Source organism: Bombina bombina, chromosome 2, assembly GCF_027579735.1.
Source record: "Bombina bombina isolate aBomBom1 chromosome 2, aBomBom1.pri, whole genome shotgun sequence".
Lineage (NCBI taxonomy): Eukaryota > Metazoa > Chordata > Amphibia > Anura > Bombinatoridae > Bombina > Bombina bombina.
Window position 1 is genome coordinate 108,282,574 of NC_069500.1, and position 20,564 is coordinate 108,303,137.

The 20,564-nt window shown below is 40.8% G+C and overlaps 1 protein-coding gene across 1 annotated transcript in view; it reads right to left on the reverse strand.

The window, feature by feature from the left end:
- CPLANE1 (ciliogenesis and planar polarity effector complex subunit 1) overlaps positions 1-20,564 on the reverse strand; it is a 319,607-nt gene that overhangs the window by 211,574 nt on the left and 87,469 nt on the right. Inside the window, exons 24-25 of the mRNA XM_053699673.1 lie at positions 17,626-17,735; positions 3,710-3,865 (exon numbers count right to left, since the gene is read on the reverse strand). Coding sequence (XP_053555648.1) covers positions 3,710-3,865; positions 17,626-17,735 — 266 coding nt within the window. The remainder of the gene's footprint in view (positions 1-3,709; positions 3,866-17,625; positions 17,736-20,564) is intronic.

A 20,564-nucleotide genomic window follows, 5' to 3' on the forward strand; every position in this document is an offset into this window, starting at 1 on the left:
ATAATTCATCAGACCTGATTAAAAAATCAGGGCGGGCCGTGGACCGGACACACCGTTGGAGAAAGTAATTTATCAGGTAAGCATAAATTCTGTTTTCTCCAACATTGGTGTGTCCGGTCCACGGCGTCATCCTTACTTGTGGGAACCAATACCAAAGCTTTAGGACACGGATGAAGGGAGGGAGCAAATCAGGTCACCTAAATGGAAGGCACCACGGCTTGCAAAACCTTTCTCCCAAAAATAGCCTCCGAAGAAGCAAAAGTATCAAATTTGTAAAATTTGGCAAAAGTGTGCAGTGAAGACCAAGTCGCTGCCTTACATATCTGGTCAACAGAAGCCTCGTTCTTGAAGGCCCATGTGGAAGCCACAGCCCTAGTGGAGTGAGCTGTGATTCTTTCAGGAGGCTGCCGTCCGGCAGTCTCATAAGCCAATCGGATGATGCTCTTAAGCCAAAAGGAAAGAGAGGTAGAAGTCGCTTTTTGACCTCTCCTTTTACCAGAATAAACAACAAACAAGGAAGATGTTTGTCTGAAATCTTTAGTAGCCTCTAAATAGAATTTTAGAGCACGGACTACGTCCAAATTGTGTAACAAACGTTCCTTCTTTGAAACTGGATTCGGACACAAAGAAGGTACAACTATCTCCTGGTTAATATTTTTCTTAGAAACAACTTTAGGAAGAAAACCAGGCTTAGTACGCAAAACCACCTTATCTGCATGGAACACCAGATAGGGCGGAGAACACTGCAGAGCAGATAACTCTGAAACTCTTCTAGCAGAAGAAATAGCAACCAAAAACAAAACTTTCCAAGATAGTAACTTAATATCTATGGAATGTAAAGGTTCAAACGGAACCCCTTGAAGAACTGAAAGAACTAGATTTAGACTCCAGGGAGGAGTCAGAGGTCTGTAAACAGGCTTGATCCTAACCAGAGCCTGAACAAATGCTTGAACATCTGGCACAGCTGCCAGTCTTTTGTGCAGTAAAACAGATAAAGCAGAGATCTGTCCCTTTAGAGAACTTGCAGATAATCCTTTCTCCAAACCTTCTTGTAGAAAGGATAGAATCTTAGGAATTTTTATCTTGTTCCATGGAAATCCTTTGGATTCACACCAACATATATATTTTTTCCATATTTTATGGTAAATTTTTCTAGTTACAGGCTTTCTAGCCTGAATCAGAGTATCTATTACAGAATCTGAAAACCCACGCTTTGATAAAATCAAGCGTTCAATCTCCAAGCCGTCAGTTGGAGGGAAACCAGATTTGGATGTTCGAATGGACCCTGAACAAGAAGGTCCTGTCTCAAAGGTAGCTTCCATGGTGGAGCCGATGACATATTCACCAGGTCTGCATACCAAGTCCTGCGTGGCCACGCAGGAGCTATCAAAATCACAGAGGCCCTCTCCTGATTGATCCTGGCTACCAGCCTGGGAATGAGAGGAAACGGTGGGAATACATAAGCTAGGTTGAAGGTCCAAGGTGCTACTAGTGCATCCACTAGGGTCGCCTTGGGATCTCTGGATCTGGACCCGTAGCAAGGAACCTTGAAGTTCTGACGAGACGCCATCAGATCCATGTCTGGAATGCCCCATAATTGAGTTATTTGGGCAAAGATTTCCGGATGGAGTTCCCACTCCCCCGGATGGAATGTCTGACGACTCAGAAAATCCGCTTCCCAATTTTCCACTCCTGGGATGTGGATCGCAGACAAGTGGCAGGAGTGATCCTCCGCCCATTGAATTATTTTGGACACTTCTTTCATCGCCAGGGAACTCCTTGTTCCCCCCTAATGATTGATATATGCAACGGTCATCATGTTGTCTGATTGGAACCTTATGAATTTGGCCTTTGCTAGTTGAGGCCAAGCTCTGAAAGCATTGAATATCGCTCTCAGTTCCAGAATGTTTATCGGGAGAAAAGACTCTTCCCGAGACCATAGACCCTGAGCTTTCAGGGATTCCCAGACCGCGCCCCAGCCCACTAGACTGGCGTCGGTCGTGACAATGACCCACTCTGGTCTGCGAAAGCTCATTCCCTGGGACAGATTGTCCAGGGTCAGCCACCAACGGAGTGAATCTCTGGTCTTTTGATCTACTTGAATCATCGGAGACAAGTCTGTATAATCCCCATTCCACTGTTTGAGCATGCACAGTTGTAATGGTCTTAGATGAATTCGTGCAAAAGGAACTATGTCCATTGTTGCAACCATCAATCCTATTACTTCCATGCACTGCGCTATGGAAGGACGAGGAACAGAATGAAGTACTTGACAAGAGCTTAGAAGTTTTGATTTTCTGACCTCTGTCAGAAAAATCCTCATTTCTAAGGAATCTATTATTGTTCCCAAGAAGGGAACTCTTGTTGACGGGGACAGAGAACTTTTTTCTTTGTTCACCTTCCATCCGTGAGATCTGAGAAAGGCTAGGACGATGTCCGTATGAGCCTTTGCTTTTGACAGGGACGACGCTTGTATTAGGATGTCGTCCAAGTAAGGTACTACTGCAATGCCCCTTGGTCTTAGAACCGCTAGAAGGGACCCTAGTACCTTTGTGAAAATCCTTGGAGCAGTGGCTAATCCGAATGGAAGTGCCACAAACTGGTAATGCTTGTCCAGAAAAGCGAACCTTAGGAACTGATGATGTTCCTTGTGGATAGTAATATGTAGGTACGCATCCTTTAAATCCACGGTAGTCATAAATTGACTTTCCTGGATGGTGGGTAGGATCGTTCGAATAGTTTCCATTTTGAACGATAATACCCTGAGAAATTTGTTTAGGATCTTCAAATCCAAAATTGGTCTGAATGTTCCCTCTTTTTTGGGAACTACGAACAGATTGGAATAAAATCCCATTCCTTGTTCTCTTATTGGAACTGGATGTATTACTCCCATCTTTAACAGGTCTTCTACACAATGTAAGAATGCCTGTCTCTTTATTTGGTTTGAGGATAAGTGAGACCTGTGGAACCTTCCCCTTGGGGGTAGTTCCTTGAATTCCAGGAGATAACCTTGAGAAACTATTTCTAGCGCCCAAGGATCCTGAACATCTCTTGCCCAAGCCTGAGCAAAGAGAGAGAGTCTGCCCCCCACTAGATCCGGTCCCGGATCGGGGGCTATCCCTTCATGCTGTTTTGGTAGCAGTGGTAGGCTTCTTGGCCTGCTTACCCTTGTTCCAGCCTTGTATTGGTTTCCAGGCTGGTTTGGGCTGTGAGGCATTACCCTCTTGCTTAGAGGATGCAGAATTAGAGGCTGGTCCGTTTCTGCGAAAGGGACGAAAATTAGGCTTATTTTTAGCCTTAAAAGGCCTATCCTGTGGGAGGGCGTGGCCCTTTCCCCCAGTGATGTCTGAAATAATCACCAAAAAACTCTTAACCATCTCCGTGGAGATGTTGCCTGTGCAACGGCAAAGAGAATGACTGGGGTGGGCGGAGCCTAGGAGGGACTATATGGCCAGCTTTGCTGGGACTCTTTGCCATTTCCTGTTGGGGAGGAGAATATCCCACAAGTAAGGATGACGCCGTGGACCGGACACACCAATGTTGGAGAAATGAATTTATCAGGTAAGTTCTTACATAAATTATGTTATTTTAGATGGAACAGAGTACCGTCCCTGTGGTAAAATCACTGGTTCTTGATGAGGATTAGGATAAATGACTTTAGAGTTCCATTTGAATTGTTTTCCAATGCTCAAACCCTTTATTTGTTTACCTTCCGCACTGGAGGCAGCTCACTGACCAGGCTCAGAATGACATCTTGTATCAGTTCCTCGCAGTTTGCAGCCCGCGTGAAAGGAAGCATTCGACATGCCCACTCCAATGCATTAAAACAGTGCTCAGTTACACAGGAATCATATTCCTCTGCACCCTGTTTTATAAAGATAAAAGTGTTTAGAGACAAAAAAGTGTATAACTATAAAGCAATACTACTACAGATCCTCAATTCCAGGCCTCAAGGATACTTGAAAAGACAGATTATGGGTTTTTTTTTGCAACAGTCTCAAATACACTAAATCAAGGACATCATTTCAATTTGGTCTATCAGGGTTCCCTAAGAATTGAAGCTGAAAAACACTACTGTAGATAGTTAATTTAAGGTTATATTAGCATCAATAATAAATAAGGCTTTGATCAATTAAACATAAAATGTAAAAAAGACAGACACAAATTGCACTAGTTATCATGGACACATTATAATCAAGCTTCAGATTGTGTTCTCAAAATTAGTTCAGTTTTAAAAATATAAATAAAATACTTAAATGGACATAATACTCATATGCTAAATCACTTGAAACTGGAGCAGTATAACTGTAAAAAGCAGGAAAATATCACCCGAGCATCTCTATGTAAAAAAAGGAAGATATTTTACCTCACAATCTCATCAGTTCAGCAGAGTAAGTTTTGTGTAAAAAGTTATACTTCAGCTGCTGTCCAGCTGCAGGTAAAAAAAATAAAAAAAATGAAGAAATGAACTGAAGCCAATCAGCATCAACAGTGCTGAGGTCATGAACTTTTTTACTGTGATCTCATGAGATTTCACTTAACTCTCAAGAGATTTCATAGTAAACTTCCCTAAACTGAATAGGGAAATAACATGCACAAGGCTCACACCCTTGCCTGTCCTGGGACAGACATACTGATTTGCTGCTTTAAGTCCTTTGCAATGGGGTTTGAATACTTAGGACATTTTGAGGTAAAATATCTTTCTTTTTTACATAGAGATGTTCAGGTGATATTTTCTAGTCAGCTTTTTACAGCTATGCTGCATCACTTTCAAGTGTTTTAACATTTGGGTATCATGGCCTTTTAAGCCTTGTGGAATTCTGTAGCCTAAACTATAAAATAATCTTGCTCTCCCCAGCAAGTACAGGATGGTGAAAACCCTATTTTACCAAGATAATATTCAAGAAATGTGAGCACTGTCCATGGTGAAAACCAGATCATTGACTGGTGTAAGCAGTCTATGTAAGCCATTAGAAGAGCCATACAAAATGCTTCAAACAAGTTTTTACAGATTTATCAAATTCAAGGTCATTCCAATCTATTAGGGATATTTTGTACAGTTTTCTATTTTATTTTTGTTTACTTTGTACCTTGAAATATTTGCATAAAGAAGGAATTGGGTGATTTTTGGGGGATTTTTCTAATTCAACAGTCATGTCCAAATGAAACCCATTCGGCTTGTTTTGCAAAGGGAATTTTTCTTTAGTTTTTTTTCAAAAGTATTTACACATTCTTGGTTTCCATTTAATAAAAAAAACAAGTGCTTCTTAGTTTAACAAAACATTAAAATATAGCACCAGTGACACTTTTAAATAAGGATACTTGTACACACATAGAATTTAATCATCAGAATAGCCATTGATTGATGTAGTTAAGTGTTTGGATGATTAAGAATGTTTATTATGATGACACTGTAAAATGAATCAGCAAACATGTTGACTTCTCTAACAAAATTGGTCTTACAAGATATTCAATTGTTAATGTGTGTAACAGCACAACTTTCACAGTCGTTTATTTTACAAAATGTTTGTAACAGCTTACCAATAAACACATTTTAAAAAGACATAGCGACCAGCAACCATCATGGTCGCATAATTGAATGCTCTGGCGCTACGGCTCCCACATGGCAGCTCATAAGCTTTACCCTATCGCCATTACAGGGAAAATGTAGCACTTTTTGAGAGCCCTACAACCAAGGTGCAGCCACACACCATCACTGCGCTGATCCGACACCGGATGCCTGAATAGGAGCAAAGCATACGTGATAGCGCAGATACCTTCAACAGAAGCGCTACATCACACGTCTAAGTTGGAGCAGGGCCCTTATCTATCTAATCCTAGTGCAAGAGACTGCAGGGATGCAATGGCCCTGACCACACGACAGTTGCCAAATAGAGCTTGTTTTGTCATTGAGTGACTACTATACATCCAACCTTACTTAACTTACTTTATAATTTCTAGTTCACAAATATATTTTTCTGATATTACACAGATATACCCTTAATTGCTGATCTTGGATTACTTCCCTTGTAATTTACAGTTATGCCATGTGGAGGCCAGGCTTGTTAAACTTCCTTGCTGTGGTTCCCTCTAAAGCCTTTTGCCTGTGCCCTCCTCATTCATTTATCTAACCATACAATTTGTTTTATACTTGTATGGTTTCATTTCATTTCTGAATATAGTAACTTGCATAATATGTTTTTGTTTCTTTATTTCTTTAACAGTGATTATGGACCAGTCTTGCTTATTCCTTCTCCCACTTTTCTGCTACCCTGGGGGAGGAGGAGTTGAGGCTACCACAATTGTTAAATTCTTCTTGGAGGTAAGATACCTGTTATTCCTTAGAACCAGAGGCACCTTTACTAAAGGTTTTCCCATTCTTCTTAATTAATGTTAGGGATATAACGCTTACCTTAAGTCCTACAGATGTGCATTTTCAGAGAGAGAAAAAAAAAAAAAGCCCAGCCAAGCTGTACACACACACACACACACACACACAGTTTAAAAAGACGCATGCGCGAAACGCGTCAAGCGTTCCTCACTGTGACCCTATGTACTTTGCCTTACTTTGACTTGTTTTGGATCACCATAATAAACAAGTTTTTCCAGCAACTAACCTTGAGTCAACAGATCTCCTTTCTTTGTGAACTTTATCCATATAGCGGTGGGATATACCGCATACTGACCTGTTGCTCCCGTAGCCGAAACCGGCGTTGACTTCCGGGTTTGCCCTAAACTACACTACCCACAGTGCACCTAGCGACATCACGGGGTGTGCATGAGAATACTACGACATCAGAGCCGGACCTCCAAGCACGCCAAGAAGGACCCACACGCTGCACCCCCACGGAAGGGTTTCAACACCAGTCCGAGGAGAAGTACAGCAGTGCGCCCAGGCACCCCACCAAGTCTTGTGGAGGGTAAGAGTTTTTCCGGACATTACTACAGTGACTGCACATTTTATCTCTGCACTTTACACCAGTGACAACTAGGCTGAAGTGGCATCCATATAATTACCTGACAAGCAAGGAATAGAAAATCAGGAATTAACGCTGTGTTCCATATGTACTGTACATTGACCGCTGTCCCTGATAGCACGGACTTTACTGGGACTGATTCCCTGGATGTATCAGGGTGTTATACCTAAACTACTCATAACACCCTTTGGGAATCCATTTACTGAACACTTGCTTTGCTCTTTGATATTGTCAGTTTAAAAGTAGCTTGAACTCAGTGTTAAATTTTGAGATAGCAACAATGAGTATTGTATAGCAGAGTGTTAGTATCTATGATACCTAGGGTATACAGTGCTTTTAATCAAAGAAAAAACATAATTTATGCTTACCTGATAAATTCCTTTCTCCTGTAGTGTAGTCAGTCCACGGGTCATCCATTACTTATGGAATATTTCTCTTCCTAACAGGAAACTGCAAGAGAATTACCCAGCAGAGCTTGCTATATAGCTCCTCCCCTCACCTGTCATACTCAGTCATTCGACCAAGCATACGAGAAAGGAGGAACCATAGGGTACAGTGGTGACTGGAGTTTAATTAAAATTTAGACCTGCCGTAAAAACAGGGCGGGCCGTGGACTGACTACACTACAGGAGAAAGGAATTTATCAGGTAAGCATAAATTATGTTTTCTCCTGTTAAGTGTAGTCAGTCCACGGGTCATCCATTACTTATGGAATACCAATACCAAAGCTAAAGTACACGGATGAAGGGAGGGACAAGGCAGGAACATTAAACAGAAGGAACCACTGCCTGAAGTACCTTTCTCCCAAACACAGCCTCCGAGGAAGCAAAAGTGTCAAATTTGTAAAATTTTGAAAAAGTGTGAAGCGAAGACCAAGTCGCAGCCTTGCAAATCTGTTCAACAGAGGCATCATTTTTAAAGGCCCAGGTGGAAGCCACAGCTCTAGTAGAATGAGCTGTAATCCTTTAAGGAGGCTGCTGTCCAGCAGTCTCATAGGCTAATCGTATTATGCTACGAAGCCAAAAAGAGAGAGAGGTAGTCGAAGCCTTTTGACCTCTCCTCTGTCCAGAATAAACGACAAACAGGGAAGAAGTTTGACGAAAATCCTTAGTTGCCTGCAAATAGAATTTCAGGGCACGGACTACGTCCAGATTATGCAAAAGTCGTTCCTTCTTTGAAGAAGGGTTAGGACAGAGATGGAACAACAATATCTTGATTGATATTCTTGTTAGTAACTACCTTAGGTAAGAACCCAGGTTTAGTACGCAGAACTACCTTGTCTGAATGGAAAATCAGATAAGGAGAATCACAATGTAAGGCAGATAACTCAGACTCTCCGAGCCGAGGAAATAGCCATCAAAAACAGAACTTTCCAAGATAACAACTTGATATCAATGGAATGAAGGGGTTCAAATGGAACGCCTTGAAGAACCTTAAGAACTAAGTTTAAGCTCCACGGCGGAGCAACAGACTTAAACACAGGCTTAATCCTAGTTAAAGCCTGACAGAAAGCCTGAACGTCTGGAACTTCAGCCAGACGTTTGTGTAGAAGAATAGACAGAGCAGAAATCTGTCCCTTTAACGAACTAGTAGATAAGCCCTTTTCTAAACCCTCTTGTAGAAAGGACAATATTCTAGGAATCCTAACCTTACTCCATGAGTAACTCTTGGATTCGCACCAATGTAAATATTTACGCCATATTTTATGGTAAATTTGTCTGGTAACAGGCTTCCTAGCCTGTATTAAGGTATCAATAACCGACTCCGAGAAACCACGCTTTGATAGAATCAAGCGTTTAATCTCCATGCAGTCAGCCTCAGAGAAATTAGATTTGGATGTTTGAAAGGACCCTGAATTAGAAGGTCCTGTCTCAGAGGCAGAGACCACGGTGGACAGGACGACATGTCCACTAGGTCTGCATACCAGGTCCTGCGTGGCCACGCAGGCGCTATCAGAATCACCGAAGCTCTCTCCTGTTTGATCTTGGCAATCAAACGAGGAAGCATTGGGAATGGTGGAAACACATAAGCCATGTTGAAGACCCAAGGGGCTGTCAGAGCATCTATCAGCACCGCTCCCGGGTCCCTGGACCTGGATCCGTAACAAGGAAGCTTGGCGTTCTGACGAGACGCCATGAGATCCAGATCTGGTTTGCCCCAACGACGAACCAGTTGAGCAAAGACCTCCGGATGAAGTTCCCACTCTCCCGGATGAAAAGTCTGGCGACTTAGAAAATCCGCCTCCCAGTTCTCCACGCCTGGGATGTAGATCACTGACAGGTGGCAAGAGTGAGACTCTGCCCAGCGAATTATCTTTGAGACTTCCAACATCGCTAGGGAACTTCTGGTTCCCCCTTGATGGTTGATGTAAGCCACAGTCGTGATGTTGTCCGACTGAATTCTGATGAACCTCAGAGTTGCTAACTGAGGCCAAGCTAGGAGAGCATTGAAGATTGCTCTTAACTCCAGAATATTTATTGGGAGGAGTTTCTCCTCCTGAGTCCATAATCCCTGAGCTTTCAGGGAATTCCAGACTGCTCCCCAGCCTAGAAGGCTGGCGTCTGTTGTTACAATCGTCCAATCTGGCCTGCGAAAGGTCATCCCCTTGGACAGATGTGGCCGAGAGAGCCACCATAGAAGAGAATCTCTGGTCTCTTGATCCAGATTTAGTAGGGGGGACAAATCTGAGTAATCCCTGTTCCACTGACTTAGCATGCACAATTGCAGCGGTCTGAGATGCAGGCGCGCAAATGGTACTATGTCCATTGCCGCTACCATTAAGCCGATTACTTCCATGCACTGAGCTACTGACGGGTGTGGAATGGAGTGAAGGACACGGCAAGCATTTAGAAGTTTTAATAACCTGGCCTCTGTCAGGTAAATTTTCATCTCTACAGAAAGGGAACTCTTGTAAGTGGTAATAGAGAACTCTTTTCCACGTTCACCTTCCACCCATGCGACCTCAGAAATGCCAGAACTATCTCTGTATGAGACTTGGCAGTTTGAAAACTTGACGCTTGTATCAGAATGTCGTCTAGGTACGGAGTCACCGCTATGCCTCGCGGTCTTAGTACCGCCAGAAGTGATCCTAGAATTTTTGTAAAGATTCTTGGAGCCGTAGCTAATCCGAAGGGAAGAGCTACAAACTGGTAATGCCTGTCTAGGAAGGCAAATCTCAAATACCGGTAATGGTCCTTGTGAATCGGTATGTGAAGGTAGGCATCCTTTAGGTCCACCGTGGTCATGTACTGACCCTCTTGGATCATGGGAAGGATGGTTCGAATAGTCTCCATTTTGAATGATGGAACTCTTAGAAATTTGTTTAGGATTTTTAAGTCCAAGATTGGTCTGAAGGTTCCCTCTTTTTTGGGAACCACAAATAGATTTGAATAGAATCCCTGCCCGTGTTCCGTCCGCGGAACTGGGTGGACTACCCCCATTAGTAAGAGGTCTTGTACACAGCGTAGAAACGCCTCTTTCTTTGTTTGGTTTGCTGATAACCTTGAAAGATGAAATCTCCCCCGTGGAGGAGAAGTCTTGAAGTCCAGGAGATATCCCTGAGATATGATCTCCAACGCCCAGGGATCCTGGACATCTCTTGCCCAAGCCTGGGCGAAGAGAGAAAGTCTGCCTCCCACTAGATCCGTTTCCGGATAGGGGGCCCTCTCTTCATGCTGTCTTGGGGGCAGCAGCAGGTTTCTTGGCCTGCTTGCCCCTGTTCCAGGACTGGTTAACTTTCCAGCCCTGCCTGTAACGAGCAACAGCTCCTTCCTGCTTTGGAGCGGAGGAAGTTGATGCTGCTCCTGCTTTGAAGTTACGAAAGGCACGAAAATTAGACTGTTTGGCCTTTGATTTGGCCCTGTCCTGAGGTAGAGCATGGCCCTTACCTCCCGTAATGTCAGCAATAATTTCTTTCAAGCCGGGCCCGAATAATGTCTGCCCTTTGAAAGGAATATTAAGCAATTTAGATTTAGAAGTCACGTCAGCTGACCAGGATTTAAGCCATAGCGCTCTGCGCGCTTGGATGGCGAATCCGGAGTTCTTAGCCGTAAGTTTGGTTAAATGCACAACGGCATCAGAAACAAATGCGTTAGCTAGCTTAAGTGTTTTAAGCTTGTTCATTATTTCATCCAATGGAGCTGAGCGAATGGCCTCTTCCAGAGACTCAAACCAGAATGCTGCCGCAGCAGTGACAAGCGCAATGCATGCAAGGGGCTGTAAAATAAAACCTTGTTGAACAAACATTTTCTTAAGGTAACCCTCTAATTTTTTATCCATTGGATCTGAAAAGGCACAACTATCCTCCACCGGGATAGTGGTACGCTTAGCTAAAGTAGAAACTGCTCCCTCCAGCTTAGGGACCGTCTGCCATAAGTCTCGTGTGGTGGCGTCAATAGGAAACATTTTCCTAAATATGGGAGGAGGGGTAAAAGGCACACCAGGTCTATCCCACTCCTTGCTAATAATCTCTGTAAGCCTTTTTGGTATAGGAAATACGTCAGTACACACCGGCACCGCATAGTATTTATCCAACCTACATAATTTCTCTGGAATTGCAACCGTGTTACAATCATTCAGAGCCGCTAATACCTCCCCTAGCAATGTGCGGAGGTTCTCTAGCTTAAATTTAAAATTGGAAATCTCTGAATCCAGTCTCCCTGGATCAGATCCGTCACCCACAGACTGAAGCTCTCCGTCCTCACGTTCTGCAAACTGTGACGCAGTATCTGACATGGCTCTCATCTCATCCGCACGCTCTATCCTTAACCCAGAGCTATCGCGCTTGCCTCTTAAATCTGGCAACTTAGATAATACTTCTGTCATAACAGTAGCCATGTCTTGCAAAGTGATTTGTAAGGGCCTCCCTGATGTACTTGGCGCCACAAAATCACGCACCTCCTGAGCGGGAGGCGCAGGTACTGACACGTGAGGAGAGTTAGTCGGCATAACTTCCCCCTCGTCGTCTGGTGATAATTTCTTTACATGTAAAGATTGACTTTTATTCAAAGTAGCATCAATGCAATTGGTACACAAATTTCTATTGGGCTCCACATTGGCCTTTAAACATAGTGAACAAAGAGATTCATCTAAGTCAGACATGTTTAAACAAACTAGCAATGAGACTAGCAAGCTTGGAAATACTTTTCAAAATTAATTCACAAGCAATATAAAAAATGTTACTGTGCCTTTAAGAAGCACAGAAAAAAATGACACAGTTGAAATAACAATGAACAAAAATAGTTATAGCAACCAAATTTTCACAGTAAATGTATTAAGTTAGCAAAGGATTGCACCCACCAGCAAATGGATGATTAACCCCTTAGTACCCAAAAACGGATAACAATTATATAATTAACGTTTTTCTCCCAGTCAAATACACTGTCACAGGACTACTGTGACTGATTACCTCCCTCAAAATGGATTTTGAAGACCCCTGAGCTCTCTAGAGACGATCTGGATCATGGAGGATGAAGTAGACAGATTGTGACTGAATTTTTACTGTGCAAAAAAGCGCTAAAATAGGCCCCTCCTACTCATATTACAACAGTGGGGAAGCTCAGAAACTGTTTCTATGCAGAAAACAAAAATGGCCATGTGGTAAAAATCAAGCCCCAATAAGTTTTATCACCAAGTACCTCACAAAAAACGATTAACATGCCAGTAAACGTTTTAAACATACATTTGAAAGTTATGTATTATTATTAATAAGCCTGCTACCAGTCGCATTTACTGCAGTTAAGGCTCATACATTATTTCAGTATTTACAGTATTTTCAGAGTCAATTCCATTCCTTAGAAAATACATTCAGTGCAGACACACACACACACATCAGCCTGATACCAGTCGCTATCGCTGCATTTAAGGCTGAACTTACTTTACAATGGCATCAGCAGTATTTTCTCAGTCAATTCCATTCCTCAGAAAATAATTTACTGCACATACCTATTTGTTGCAGGGGGGCCCTGCATGCTATTCCCCTTCTCTGAAGTTACCTCACTTTTCCTCAGATGAGAAACAGCCAGTGGGTCTTAGTTACGTCTGCTAAGGCCATAGAAAAAAACCCAGGCAGATTCTTCTTCTAAAGCTGCCTGAGAATAAACAGCACACTCCGGTGCCATTTAAAAATAACAAACTTTTGATTGTAGAAATAAAACTAAGTTAAAAAACAACACAGATCTCTCACAGCTTCCTATTTGTTAGGCTGCAAGAGAATGACTGAGTATGACAGGTGAGGGGAGGAGCTATATAGCAAGCTCTGCTGGGTAATTCTCTTGCAGTTTCCTGTTAGGAAGAGAAATATTCCATAAGTAATGGATGACCCGTGGACTGACTACACTTAACAGGAGAAATCAACCTCTTATAAAGGTATTGTGTATCAAAATCGCACACAATTGTCAGAACGGTCATTGATACGTATGGTATTCAGACAATTTTGACAGTACTAGCGAAATCAGCTAATTGTAAGGTATCGTGTCTCAAAATCACATACGGTGTTGCTGCTAAGGTATGTCTAGAACAATAGCGATTGCTAGTCTGGCATAAAGCTCCTTCTATAGCGGGAGCATGATTACAGTTACTCTGACTAATGAAATATCAAGGTAGCTATTATTCCATAAAGGACAACTGAGTAAGCGATTAAAAGAGAGAGGGGCACTCTCACAAGGTCATAGCACCTCCCTTTTAATTGCTTACTCAGTTGTCCTTTATGGAATAATATCTACCTAATAATAGATACTAACACTCTGCTATACAATACTCGTTGCTATTTCAAAATTTCAAGCTACTTTTAAAGTGTTCAAGCTACTTTTAAAGTGTGTGTGTGCGCATGTACAGCTTGGCTGGACTTTATTTAGTATTTTTTCTCCTTATAAAAGTTATTTTGTATGAATGTTTGATATTTATTTTCCATTTACTTGTGATACTTTACCTTTGATCTAATATATCATTAGATTTGGGCAATCTGTTCCTAGTGCAATCATATTTGCATTTTGTGAAAAATATTTAGAGGCTTGGGAGTGCCTAACCTTTATGCATATTATCAAGCAGTTGTACTTCAGAGAGTACTTGACTGGCATGGCAGGGTCAATTACAAAGCATGGATCTTTGTTGACTCCCAAGTTCTTAAAATGGTAGGCTCCCTCTGTTGGATTTCCAAAGATGGTAGACCGTAGCTGTGTAGAGAGTCCTTGTTTTATAACCATATTTTTCATCCTGGGACCAAGTACTCTAGAAAGCACTAGCTATATCTTCTACGCGCTCTCCATTATTACAAGTCTTGTACATTGTTGAGTTTTTTGGAGGTTATGAGTCGCATCATAAGTCAGGTCAACTATATAAAATATCGAATTTGTTACCATTGTTCGACTTAAAAACAATAAAAAATTGAAACCACAACTAGAGGTGAAAAACTCTTATAAGCAGCACCTTTGCATCTTTGTTGCAATACTCGCATTTGCACCATTTTTTACTTAACTAGAGCCTTCATCCCTTTTGAACATTTATGCTTACAAGAAAAACTTCCATGGGGAACTTTTGCTCTCTCAGGGAAACTATTAGATGCAGCACAAATGTCTCGTCGCCCCCCGTCACCCCCCCCCCCATTTTATGATTTTAGATGGCTGGAGGAGTTGGCGCTTACACTTGAGAATAAGGAATGGGGGGGGGGGGGGAGGTTCTAAGTCTTAAATTCTCTGGCTCCCTCCGTATACTTCCAACTTATAAGATTCTCATCAGGTGGTACCAAACTCCTTCCAGTCTTAAAAAGAACCTCTCCCTATAACTGGAGGGGTTGTGATTCTATAGGTAATATGGCTCACATATGGTGGTTTTGCCTTAAACCCTTTTGGGTAAACATTGACACCTTCTATTGCTTTATGAATCATGTATATAAATTGTAAATGTAAAATAAGAACCATTGAAGAACAAATTGTATTGTTGTGAGCATTGTTATGTTTGAAAAAAATAAAATAAAATAAATATAAATAAAGCAGAGATGTCAGAGGGTAGCAGATTTTTATGTTGCACTTTCACAAAGAAAAAAATCTGGCACCAAAAAGAGCCGAATGCACATATGCAAGTTTGTAATAATTGCATGAAACCCAAACATTTTATTTTATGGTTCAGATAGAGCATTCAATTTTAAACAAATTTACAATTTACTTATATTATCAAATTTGCTTCATTCTCTTGCAATTGTTTGCTAAAGGAGCAGCAATGCATTACTGGGAACACATCCGGTAAGCCAATAACAAGAGGCTTATATGTGCAGCCACCAATCAGCAGCTAGCTCCCAGTAGTGCATTGCTGCTCCTGAGCCTACCTATGTATGCTTTTTATTTAAAATCACATGCTCTATGTGAATCATAAATATTGGCTTTACTGTCCCTTTAAAGGGGTTTTAAAAGATAGATAATCCCTTTATTACCCATTCCCCAGTTTTGCACAGAAAACATGGTTATATTAATACACTTTTTACCTCTGTGATAACCTTGTTTCTAAGCATTTTCGGATGGCCCCCTGATCACATGACTTTATCTATGGACTTGCATTTAAGCTAATAAGTGCTGTGTGGTTAGAATCCACGGGCGTCAGCACAATGTTATCTATATGGCTCACATGAACTAGCGTCCCCTGATGTGAAAAGCAAATACAAAAGCATGTGATCATGGGGCTGTCTTTAGGGACTTAGAAACAGACAGAAATTTAGAAGTTTAAAGGTTATAAAGTATATTAATATAACCATGTTGTGCAAAGCTGGGGAATGGGTAGTAAATGCATTATCTATCTTTTTAAACAATAACAATTTTTGTGTTGACTGTCCCTTTAAGTACGATATGGCAGCAGTGTTCACAACAATGTAATAATGTTATACATTTCTGCTAACACTACTGCCATATAGTGTTTATGAAACATGCACGCTCATGAGCCTACCTTAGAATGTTTTTCAACAAAGGATACCAAAGAACTAAATACATTTTATAACAGAGTAGGCAGTTATGACAAACTCTCCAATTTACTTTTTTCTAAATGCTGAATGTTTACTGTTATGTCCTTTTAACTAATAGTAAGATTACCTGAGGGAAACATTGCATTACACTCTCACTTCTCGGCAAACAACATGTCCAAAAAGCCATTGTTTGGGAGGCCTTAATTAGGGAGTCTACCAGAGATTTCTACAGTTCTTATGCTCCACACCAACTCCAAAATCATAATGTCGGGTGTTATTAACCCTCTGTTAATACGCTTGTCTTATTTACAGTGCACTGTAAGATTGGTCTTCCGTAATGTGTTTCTAGTGACTTGCGATACCAGTTACATTATATGAATGTATAGAAAATTGTTCCTTTTTTTTATATTGAAAATGTAATAGTTTACAATTCTAAAATGATATATTATATACCAAATACATTTGTCACGTTAAACAATTGCATTTATAACAATACATTATGGGAAAATGCCAAATAGCGGTCTAATTATCCCTCCATAATATTTATGAACAAATTTTGACCAAGAATATTATAAAGCTGGGTATGATCTAGCGAGTTCAAAAAGGGTTTCCATTTTCCTTTAAAAGACATCTTATTTCCGGCTATATTATGATGTAAATCATATCTCTCTAGAACCAGTTGATGAATCAGGTCATATTTTAGCTGCTTTATAGTGGGTACTTTGTTCTTAATCCATAGTTTAAAGAGATTCTTTCTAGCTAATATTATCATTGTAATAATTAAGTTGTTTAAATTCCTTCCATGCTCTAATTAATCTAAAAAAATTATCTTCAAATTATTGAAGACAATCTTAATATTAAGAATTTTTGATAACAAAATATGGACACCAAAACTGATAAATCTTAGGACAAGCCCATATATAATGTACAAAGTCTGGATTAAATAGCGAGCATTTGGGACAACAGTTCTTAACATCCTTTCTCCCTTTGGAGACCTTCCTAGGTAATAAATAGTCTTGATTTATAATTCTAAATTGAGATTCTCTTTGGTCGGCTGATATAGTATTCCTTTGAGTTAATTTTTGTATATGAAATTGCAGTTTTTGCTCTTTGAAGACACAATCCGTTAAAATAACATCAACCTGTAGGGAGATCAGACCTCCTTATCTCATAACTATTTACACACATTAAGGTTTCCTTATATATTTACATTTTAACACATATCGCTGTCATTTATTCTGCTTGACACTTGTTTGCATAACTTTTCTATAGCCAATACTTAAGTAGTAACATTTTAAGTATGGGTAGGGTATTCAACAAGCAAAGTCAGCTATAGAAATCAACAAAATAAATGGAAAGAAGCTATTTATAAACAATGTAATACTCTCCAGCAAGTAAAATTGATTACTGCAAACATATTAAAGGGGAGAAAATGTAACAGTACACTGCCCATTTAACTAAGCTGGGACAAAACAGCCCTTGTTTCCTACAGGATAGATACAGGAGCTGCATTGACTTGGAAATACACAAAAAAATAAACATGAAAAACTGTTTTGTAATATTTGTTTTGTTCTCATCACCAAAGCTTGATAAACCCATTGCATAAACGTGGCAGATTTTGGACGTTTTGTTTGGCTATTTGTTACCAAGTCTATCATTAGTAGGGATTTTGCTTCACAAAAGAAACTGAACCATATTTACCTTAAACAGTTTGCCGTTATCTCTCGCTTTCTGGTATTGTCTGCAGCTGAACGATAGTCTTTCACGGACATGGAGCATCCAGCATAAAGCACAAAGCTCTCTAAAATATGCTGGAAGAGAATAGCTTAATATAAATGATATGTGCCAAACTTTTTTGAAATTAGTTTCCTCTTTAACCCCTTAATGACCAAGGACGTGCAGGGTACGTCCTCAAAAAAAAGGCAGTTAACGCCTGAGGACGTACCCTGCACGTCCTCGGTGTGGAAAGCAGCTGGAAGCGATCCTGCTCGCTTCCAGCTGCTTTCCGGTTATTGCAGTGATGCCTCGATATGGAGGCATCCTGCAATAACCTTTTACGGCCATCCGATGCAGAGAGAGCCACTCTGTGGCCCTCTCTGCACCGGACATCGATGGCCGGTTTCGTTGGTGGGTGGGAGCCGACTTGGGAGGCGGGTGGGCGGCCATCGGTGTGCCGCATGACGTCAAGGGGGGCGGGATCGGGGGCGCGATCGTCGGGGGCGCGCACGGGCGCGGAGGGTGGCGGGCGGGCGCGTGCACGGGGCGGGAGCGGGTGGGAACCGCTACACTACGGAAAATGTTTTAATAAATAAGACCTAATCTAAGCACAAAAAGTGATCATGGAGGGGATCATGGAGGGGTGGGGGGTTGGTTTTGTGTGGGGGGAAGCTACACTACAGAAACTTTTAATAAATGTAAAAAAAAAAACATTTTTTTCTTCTAAACTGGGTACTGGCAGACAGCTGCCAGTACCCAAGATGGCGCCCATTAAGTTAGAGTGGGAGGGTTATAGAGCTTTTTAGGGGGGATCAGTGAGGTTGGGGTCTAAGGGGGGATCGTACACATCAGCATATGTAAATATGCTTCTTTTTTTTTTTTAAAAAAAAGGGCCAAATACCTTTTATTTTAGTACTGGCAGAGTTTCTGCCAGTACTTAAGATGGCGGGGACAATTGTGGGGTGGGGGAGGGAAGAGAGCTGTTTGGGAGGGATCAGGGGGTCTGATGTTTCAGGTGGGAGGCTGAGCTCTACACTAAATCTAATATTAACCCTGCAAGCTCCCTACAAGCTACCTAATTAACCCCTTCACTGCTAGCCATAATACACGTGTGATGCGCAGCAGCATTTAGCGGCCTTCTAAATACCAAAAAGCAATGCCAAAGCCATATATGTCTGCTATTTCTGAACAAAGGGGATCCCAGAGAAGCATTTACAACCATTTGTGCCATAACTGCACAAGCGGTTTGTAAATTATTTCAGTGAGAAACCTAAAATTGTGAAAAATGTAACTTTTTTTTTTATTTGATCGCATTTGGCGGTGAAATGGTGGCATGAAATATACCAAAATGGGCCTAGATCAATACTTGGGGTTGTCTACTACACTACACTAAAGCTAAAATTACCCCAAAAAGCTCCCTACATGCTCCCTAATTAACCCCTACACTGCTGGGCATAATACACGTGTGGTGCGCAGTGGCATTTAGTGGCATTCTAATTACCAAAAAGCAACACAAAAGCCATATAAGTCTGCTATTTATGAACAAAGGGGATCCCAGAGAAGAATTTACAACCATTTGTGCCATATTTGCACAAGCTGTTTGTAAATAATTTCAGTGAGAAACCTAAAGTTTGTGAAAAAATTTGTGAAAAAGTGAACGATTTTTTTTATTTGATCGCATTTGGCGGTGAAATGGTGGCATGAAATATACCAAAATGGGCCTAAATCAATACTTTGGGTTGTCTTCTAAAAAAAAATATATACATGTCAAGGGATATTCAGGGATTCCTGAAAGATATTAGTGTTCCAATGTAACTAGCGCTAATTTTGAAAAAAAGTGGTTTGGAAATAGCAAAGTGCTTCTTGTATTTATTGCCCTATAACTTGCAAAAAAAGCAAAGAACATGTAAACATTGGGTATTTCTAAACTCAGGACAAAATTTAGAAACTATTTAGCATGGGTGTTTTTTGGTGGTCGTAGATGTGTAACAGATTTTTGGGGTCAAAGTTAGAAAAAGTGTGTTTTTTTCCATTTTTTCCTCATATTTTATAATTTTTTTTATAGTAAATTATAAGATATGATGAAAATAATGGTATCTTTAGAAAGTCCATTTAATGGCGAGAAAAACGGTATATAATATGTGTGGGTACAGTAAATGAGTAAGAGGAAAATTACAGCTAAACACAAACACCGCAGAAATGTAAAAATAGCCTTGGTCCCAAACGGACAGAAAATGGAAAAGTGCTGTGGTCATTAAGGGGTTAAGGGAAACCTATACAGAAACTGTACAATCTTTTTGAATGTCACATTTATTTGTCAGAAATTTAATTCTGAAATCATGGAATTCTAAAGAAATAAATTCTACATGGAAAGAATTTAAAGTGAAGGTCCATTTTGATGAATTAGTGTCCTGTTTTTAATAAACCTATTAAAAACAAGGACACTTTAATTCATCAAAATTGACATTTCACCGTTTTCTTCAAAAACTTACCGCTTAATCCTGAATGCCGCTCCAGCGATTCCCCCAGCCGTCAGAAGCCTCTGCAGACATCAGAAATGACGAATCAGGCTTCCTCTAATCCCAGCTTCCCCCCCGGGGGAATCTTGGCCTGATGCAACGCTGTGATTGGAGGAAGCAGGATTCATCATTTTGGACCCAAGAAGACGGCTTGCGACGGGCGGAGGAAGTGCTGGAGCGGTTGCCAGGATTAAAAGGTAAGTTTTTTAAGAAAACAGTGAAATGTCAATTTTGATGAATTAAAGTGCCCTTGTTTTTAATAGGTTTATTAAAAACTGGGCACTAATTCATCAAAATGGACCTTCACTTTAAAAATAAAATTTATATTCAAATGTTTCTTGAACAATTTGATGTGCAAAATGTCTTAAAAATGGGGTGCATTTATCAAAAGTCAACCTTTGTCTG